Here is an 8,403-nt window from a genome sequence, read left to right on the forward strand (position 1 = left end):
GTCTAGGAGTCTAGTTTCGTTTTTACATTAATAAACTAGCTAAACATATTATCCTGCTAAGTTTTTAATTAGCTTCCACTGCTGATTGTAAAAGTAGCGAGGCTACATGTATGTCTTACAAGCTCGTAACCAAAAGAGTGAATTTCACCACTCTGTCGCCATCGGTGCATTTGGTATTTGTTACTCTAGCCTTATCTTCCTGCAAAAGTAAATAGCTAACGTTAGCTAGCTAAATGTATCTTGCTAGCTGATTTGCTGTCAAGCAAGGTACATGGCTTCATGAATTCTCCTTTCATTATTCTTTACTGTAGCTGTCCATATTTAAAATAGTTTGCATTAAATAGTAAAAAAGAATAACGAATACGAAATGGGGTTATCTCAGAGCTCGGATGCTCCAGAAGGAGGGACGGATGGTTACCATGTTCATGGGGTAAGATTATCTTTGGGTTTTCAACTTTTTAGCTACCTAGCTAGCTATACTCCTAGGTAAGTTAGCTCGCCAAATAGCCGGCTTGCTGATGTGGCAGTTGTTTGACAGGTGGCTGGTATCCGATGTCGACGTATGAAATGTAAATAGTCTACTTAATTTTAGGATCATGAAATAGCTAGCCAAGACAAGTTGAATACATTAATATCGTAAATGTGCCTGCGTTAGTGGCATGGGTGACAAACTGTTCAATGATGACAAACGATAGCTTGCTAGTAGTGACGCGTTTGCCGCGAGCTGTCAAGCTAACGACTTCATTGAAAAGGCTGTGTAATACCGACATAGCTAGCTACAACAATCAATAGCTTATCATTAGCAAGCTAATGACAACCTGGTTTCACCAGCTCAAGCTATGTTTTCATACAGATGGTAGCTGGTCATTTCAAGCTGATCTAGCTGGATTTTACACTAGGGTAAATTACATTACATTATATTACATTACATTAATGGCATTTGGCAGACGCTCTTATCCAGAGCGACGTACAACAAAGTGCATACCCATAACCAGGGTAAACAGTCTTAACAGCTGTAAATGTAACCTTTTTTATTGGTAAACTTGGTTTTGATTTGAATTTCTCACAAGTATTTACTGATAGGTTCAAGAAAACTCACCCGCAGAGAAGGCTGGTCTGGAACCATTTTTTGATTTCATAATATCAATTGGAAATACAAGACTGGTAAGTAACATCATTGCAATGTAACCTGTGCTTTAGTGTCTATGTTAGGTTTTTTTATTTGTTAAATTACTTTAATTAAAGTAAATGTACAATCTTTAAATTGTACAAGAATGGTTAAAATGACTCAGTAAATATATTGAATGGACGTGAATGAGATGGAAGACCTAATTGAACCTGTCATGAATAATGGATTTGGAAAATTGTAAATATGGTGCCAATGTCAATTTCAGAAACAATTTCAAAAGTGGAAAGACAATTGACAATGAAAGTAATTATTATTATGCAATAGAGCATTGATTAAAGTAACTCTTCTCTTCCCAAAGAACAAGGAGAATGACATGCTGAAGGACCTGCTCAAAGCCAACGTGGAAAAACCAGTGAAGCTGGAGGTATACAGCATCAAAGCCATGAGGATCCGGGAGCTGGAGGTGGTCCCCAGTAATATGTGGGGTGGACAGGGCCTACTGGGGGCCAGTGTCAGGTTTTGCAGTTTTAAAGGTGCCAACGAAAATGTTTGGCATGTTCTGGTGAGTCAGTCCAGAAAGTTATATAATAATCTTCATTGACTCACATGAATACGATCTATTGTTAGCTTTTTTGTGTGTATTCAAGAGGCTTGATTTAGTAACTGTGTTAAAAAAATCCCCCTCAAATAGAAAACTAAGTTAACATTGATATACAAATAAACGTTTTATCAGGAACTCTGAGCTGTGTGGTCACAAGCTAGAGCTCACCATCTCTGTAGGTTATTGTGCAACTAACAAGGGGTGAGGTTACCTGACATTTCCTTACTAGCTTCCTACCTCACGTGAGGAATGGAATTAGCTGCAGACAGATGTATTTTGAGAATAATATTTATATATTTTGTACTAGAAAGAATGCTTTAAACGCAGTACAATTCATTTCTTTATTTATTGAACTTTTTTTGGCAGGACGTGGAGCCTAGTTCCCCGGCTTCTCTAGCAGGGCTTCAAGCACACACAGACTTCATTGTTGGAGCTGACCAGGTTCTACAAGAAGTAAGACTTTAACCAGTCTTTGTTACACATGAAAAACCATTAGAACAGGCAATGCTGGTCACCCTTGCAAAGCCAGAGCAGTACTAAGTTGATCCTGCTTTTACAATTATTTAACTGTTGTTATTGTACTAGTTTTTAAACTTGCAGGAAGGCTGCATTACCCTGGTCATTCTTGCTGTAGAGGATATGCATCTTGTTCTACTTCACATATTATTGAGCAATTATTATCTTAATGGAGACTATCTCACATGTTTAGTGGACAACCCAGATCTGGCCCATACTTCCTGACCATATAAGGGTCTGGGTTGTCCACAGTTGTCCACAGTTATACCACAGTTATTTTGCATCAGTTTTATTCCAAACTAACATTCAGTGTGATTTTGTCCACTTGGTCATTGTATCTGCAGTCTGAAGACTTCTTCTCTCTGATCGAGTCCCACGAGGGAAAGCCTCTGAAGCTACTGGCATACAATACTGAGACAGACCTGTGTAGAGAAGTAGTGGTCACACCCAACGGAGCCTGGGGGGGAGAGGGAAGGTAAGAAGATGGGTGCCTATTACAGCCCAACCAAAAGTTCAGGTCTCTCAGCACTGCATTTTTGAGTCCCACGTCACACAGATAATGTAGTATTTAACTTCTGGGATAGATACAAAAGAGTGTTGTTTCCCAGAGACAGCTTATGGACTCTAGCTCTGTTTTCTACTGAGAGCCAATGGTGATCTTTGGAATGTGCAAACTGTACACTGACTTCAGAAAGTATTCAGGCCCTTAGTCAGTGGTGTACTGAGTGCAGAAGAAAAAAAAGGCTCTTAATTTTGAGTATCTCAAGGATTTTTGCTCTAAATCCCCACATCACCTGATACATCAATAGTGAAAGACAATTGAAAATGTCCTGTTTTCAGCTTAGGTTGTGGCATTGGGTATGGCTACTTGCATAGAATCCCAACCCACTCAGCATCCCTGAAGACAAGTGACATCACACCCCCTTCTGTTCAGTCTGAGGAAAAAGACATGCCAGAGATCCCAACTAATGGCTATACTGAGGTACCTTTTTGTTTCTTTGTACTATATTCTTAATCTGCTTGTTCATGTAGATTAATACAGTGTCAAGATGCTGTTATTGTGAATCACTTTTGACACTTGACTAAGTAGCCATTATGCAAAGTTAAATACTGACTGCCTGAATCTTTTGAGAAAAGATGTGGTAGGTTAGGAACCAGAAACTGCTTCAGACTGAGTTGTTTAATTCTATTGTTCTTAAATTCATTCCTGGGCACAATGTTGAGACCATAGAATTATAAGGTTCTAACTGACATTTTTGACGAAAATAAGTTGGTTTCATAAATATGTTGTTTATAGGACACTAAATATATGTGCAAAGTTACACAAAAATATTGTTTAAAAGTATGAAGAAATCTTACAGGTTTGTATCTGCTTGGAGCCCATTCACTTTGGAATTTTTTGAAGCTTAATATGTAAAAACCACTCAGAATGCAGATAGAACCTTATAATTCCAAGGTCAAAAGTTAGGTTGGACCTGATTTGTATTCCCCAAACTCCAGGTGTCACTGGCAGCTCCAGGTCAGGTAGAGAGGGGGGAGGAAGCGCTGGGCCAGGAGACACCGGCCTTCCCTCAGCCCTTTGAGGACACCCCACTGCCTCCCCCCATCCAGAGAGTCATGGATCCCGGTGAGTTTTTCAACAGAATCCTTTAATTATCATTATTAGTGGCGTGGCATTAGGGGTCCAAGCGCAGCATATGTTAGATGCCCATTGTTTTTGTTCCATTTCTTACTTTCCCAAATAAATTGACTGTATATTGAAAAACATTCTCATTAGTTCTGTTTCATTTCATGAATGAAGCAATGTTCACATAAATGCAAACCTTAGGTATCAAGGCTCTGCCTTTCATCAATCCCGGTTGTAAGGCAGCTGAAACTACAGGGAGTGACTACAAACCCCCCCTAATCCAGGAAGTCTTGAAAAAGAGACAACAGTGGTGGATGTTGGGGTGGTGGTGGGAGTGCAAAACACTTTCTGAAAGGCATGATTTCAGGAATAGGCAGGATAATTTAAGCAAATGTAGCAACAGCATTCAGTGAGTTACGGCAGCATAGGAGCAACAGCATGCTAGAACAAGCAGTGCATTAGATTGAGCCAGGCAGCAGGGCAGCTTTTGCATAATTTGAGTAATGCAGCAACAGTACACACTGCGTGGCAGAGCAGCAGCAGAATGAGCAATGGCGTGAACTGGTACGGTTGGTGGTTGGCCCACTCTATAGACTCAAGCATCATGTGAAGCCTCTAGCTCAGTGGTTTAGGTACATGACTGGGACCCGAAGGTCGGTGGTTCGATCCCCGGCGTAGCCACAATAAGATCCTCACAGCTGTTGGGCCCTTGAGCAAGGCCCTTAACCCTGCATTGCTCCAGGGGAGGATTGTCTCCTGCTTAGTCTAATCAACTGTACGTCGCTCTGGATAAGAGCGTCTGGCAAATGTCATTAATGTAATGTAATGTAACGTGAGTGGACAGAGCTTCTCGAATAGTCTGCCCAAACTGCCTCCACATCATTTGTTCACTGAAATGTGTAATTTCAAGACTATATGCCCGTAGCCATAAAACAGTGAGCATCAGTGACCACAGTGAATCATCATAGTTGTCAGACTTTTTTCTGGTTTTCTGTGATTTTCAACAATTTTGCCATGATTGCTCCAGTCACTTTTCTGTGACAAATACCCATAATCAAAAGACACTTAATTCACAACTCTTTTCTTGATGCTCATAACCTTCATAAATTCATGAATCATTTCTCTGATTTTGCCATTTCTCAGATCTCTCTGATGTTCTGGTCCCTGCCATCTCAGAAATGGGGGTAAGACAGGACTTACCCGTCTCCTCTATTGACTTTGCCAGCACCTCCCAGCTTGTCGATGACCCGGGGGCGTTCAGTTCTGAATATCACACTGGAATTGGTGAGTTGAGCACCCAAAAAACAAGGAATGTGTATGTAATAAGGCTGAATTTTGTAATATGTGTGCTAAGGTTAGCCAAAAGGCTATTTCAAAGGCAGCAAAATGTAATCCCAACCATTTATTTTTATACTGTAGTAGGAAAATGAAAGTTAAGTACATTGAGAGGGGGGATGAAGAAATACTAGATAAATTACATGAACTAACTCCCATTTTCTGAATCTTTAAGGAAAACATTCTGTTTTCCATGCTCTTAAATTACTCATGTTGTCTCCATGAATCAGACGAGATGGCAGAAGGTGAACTGCCACCTGCAGTCCCAGAAAACCTTTCGCAAGCGAGCGGTCAGGAATTTGCCGTTGAGCAGGCCATGGGATCTCCAGCCTCCCCATCCCTGGACTCCTCTCCCGCCGGAGACAGTGTCCGTCCAGATGTCACCGGGCCAGAGGTCGTCAGCTCACTCGTACAGCCTGTGGACCTTGTTCCGCCTGAGCCCGAGGCCCAGGAAGACGAAGCTAGTGAACAGACTGAGGCTTCAGACCCTAGTCCTGCAATAGAGACTTAACTGGCCTCAGCCAACTAACTTCAGCTTACTGATGTGCTTGCCCACTGGATCCGATGGAAAGTAGAAAACTGAACAGGTGAGAGCAAAGGGTAGGGTAATAGATGACTGTAGATGGTAGGTGGCAAACAGGATGTCATTATAGTGTTCTGCCCTTTACCGTGATCCGTGAACGCAGCATTAGACTGAGTGTGCTCTTCTTTAACGAGTCCGCTATCCATTATTATATATTCAAAGCCATTAGCCATAAGTGGGCTTGCTGTGTATTTGGAGAATGAGAAGACATAATTTTATGCGCATAGGTGGTTAGGCAGTAACGTTTAGTTTATGAAGAACCGATTGTAGCGCATGACAAAAATCCTTACTTATTTGTGATGGGATTTACTTAGGTAACACAGAGATGAAAACGACACTGTAAAATATTACAATTAACTGACCGGGGGATATAAATTGACACCTCAAAATATATAACAAAATGATATGAATCTTAACACAATATTGTCAGATGTATTTTATACACAAGTTTGCATGTGATGTTTTACAATATTTAAAAGGACTATAGTAAAAGTAATTCTGTGTTATTCAGACAATTAGACAGATTTAGAAGATATAATTCAGAAGAAAAGATATGAGGATATACCATCAGATAGTGTATTGTAACATTACTTTAAGTTCTACACATTAGATTGACATCCAACACTCTCAAATTCAAGTAAATATAAAGAGGACAAAGTGAGAAATTCAATTCTGTTTACGAAATGATGTATAATGTGTGTTAGTGAACAGTGGAGACTTTTGCCTTATTCGGGAGCATGACACCCAATCGCTATAGCAGTTTTCCAATACGACACACGAGTAGAATGCTGTACCTCACACTCACAGGCCAAAGCTCAGCACATAATTAACATGAAATCAATAATGCAGGGAATTTGTTAGCTTCTGTTTGATACAAGAAGCCATCTATGTTTCTTTAGGTTCTTGATTTTGGAAGAGTTCTGATATTAATCAGAACCGTTTTTAGATGTTTTAATAACAGTCTGGCATTTTTGTGCACATCCTGCATATATGCTTATGCTCAAACATTATGTGTTTAATAATTTATTTTTCTAAACCAGTAATAATGATGAATGTTACAATTATTTGATTCTTCAATTAAAGAAAACAAAAATACACTGGAAAGGTAAAAATGAAGAAAAAAGGGTTAAAAACCTTTGCTTTATAATTTAAATCAATGGATGTCTATGCTGGATATTGCATATGTTAAAGAGAATGTTTTTGTATATGCCAAAACCATGGCAAAGTTGAGAGAAAAAAGAAAAAAAAAGGCGAATTATCCATCATCAGATTCCAAGGCCTTTTCCCCCTATGGGTGTCTACTACATCTTAGTTGTTCTAAATATAAAAAAGGGCTGTATCATATCTTTGAAGTTGAATTGTGGGACATGCTTTAATGTTATTTGTTACATGTGAATGAACTTTTTGTGTACTGCATTGGTCTTGTAAAGGCCACTTTCATGTTAATACTTTCACAGTGTGCTTGATATGTTTGATAAGTAATTGTCTGCTGCTTTAAGTGAGTACAAAACCATTATGTTTATGGTCATTTATCAAGAGTTGTCTCTGTCTATGACTAATCAAGGAGAAATGAGAGGAAGAACACAAAGATGCAGTATACTATTTTAGCCAGTGACAAATTTTATAGCTAAAGAACAGCCTCTGCAATTCTTTTCACTTCACACTGGGATCCAGTGTTCCCAATTTATTAGTCTGCAGCTAACTGATAAGCACAAACAAAATCTAATTAAAGTAGTTATAAATTATTACTATCAGTTAGTTGACTAAATCTACATCTAAAGCTACCGCTCAAAATCTTTAAAGAAGTTATGTGCAGTGCTTTGCAGAACATCAGATAGTGAAATATGGAAACTGTGTAGACATGCTTTTCTTTGGTATATTGAAGTGAAAATATGGGTTTTGTAGTATACAGGACAATAGTATACATTTGGTGTAATTCATCTGAACAAAAAAGTAAAAAGTTGTGTAATGTCCTGTATGTGATATTTGCACTGAGTAGCTATACATAGTATGCCAAAATTCCACATGTGCAGTGCATATAGAAATGTTTATGCCCTCAGTCATGTAGCACTGCTGTTGCCTATGCATTAATTACACAGGGAAATTCCTGTTCCTGTGTAACAGGTGCAATTCATAAACCTGTATTATCTTAAACAATTTATACCATGCAAAATTCTGCCTTAAATACGTATTTCTTTGTATGGTGTGATCTGAAAGAAAAAAACACTAGTAGGCTTATTTAAAAATGTCAATTTTAGTAACTGGATCTCAAAGCACTATCTTCGGGTAATGGTGAAGGGTTTAAAACACATCTAACTGTATATTTGTGCTTTGTGCAGGAGTCGAAGGTAGCAAAATAACTAAATTATGAAGCTATATCTTGACTGGAAACATTGATGCAGGAGGTTGAATTGATTGTAGCCTTGATGCACTGAATAATATGATTCTAACAACCCTGAAAATAAATCTAATGTGAAATGTTCTCGATTTACTTGTGATCTTGATTTCCAAAACATTTGTAGGCCTATCTGTGTAACAGGGATGTTGAATAGTCAACACCAAGTATATAGTAATAGTATACTAAATCATAGATATCATGCAGTAACCCCTGC

General features: G+C 38.8%; 1 protein-coding gene across 2 annotated transcripts; it reads left to right on the forward strand.

Annotated features, from left to right (window-relative positions):
* The first annotated feature begins 221 nt into the window (after positions 1 to 221).
* On the forward strand, positions 222 to 8,273 carry gorasp1b (golgi reassembly stacking protein 1b). 2 transcript variants are annotated; one of them, XM_061239657.1, is made up of 9 exons: positions 222 to 430; positions 1,084 to 1,164; positions 1,488 to 1,691; positions 2,097 to 2,183; positions 2,591 to 2,721; positions 3,087 to 3,228; positions 3,747 to 3,873; positions 5,017 to 5,157; positions 5,439 to 8,273. In XM_061239657.1, exons 1-9 carry the CDS (start codon positions 368 to 370, stop codon positions 5,717 to 5,719), a joined length of 1,257 nt encoding a protein of 418 aa, XP_061095641.1. In that variant the 5' UTR covers positions 222 to 367; the 3' UTR covers positions 5,720 to 8,273. The 2 variants fall into 2 exon arrangements, with proteins under 2 accessions (XP_061095641.1, XP_061095642.1); XM_061239658.1 differs by lacking the exon at positions 222 to 430 and adding an exon at positions 470 to 486.
* Positions 8,274 to 8,403: the final 130 nt, after the last annotated feature.

Source organism: Conger conger, chromosome 4 (genome assembly GCF_963514075.1).
Source record: "Conger conger chromosome 4, fConCon1.1, whole genome shotgun sequence".
Lineage (NCBI taxonomy): Eukaryota > Metazoa > Chordata > Actinopteri > Anguilliformes > Congridae > Conger > Conger conger.

What these genes read in the sequence shown, in the direction of transcription:
- gorasp1b (XM_061239657.1), top strand. Translation starts at nt 368, where the DNA reads ATGGGGTTATCTCAGAGCTCGGATGCTCCAGAAGGAGGGACGGATGGT. An exon ending in ATGGTTACCATGTTCATGGG is followed by an intron (nt 431 to 1,083) that starts GTAAGATTATCT and finishes ATTTACTGATAG; the next exon opens with GTTCAAGAAAACTCACCCGC. An exon ending in TGAATATCACACTGGAATTG is followed by an intron (nt 5,158 to 5,438) that starts GTGAGTTGAGCA and finishes TCCATGAATCAG; the next exon opens with ACGAGATGGCAGAAGGTGAA.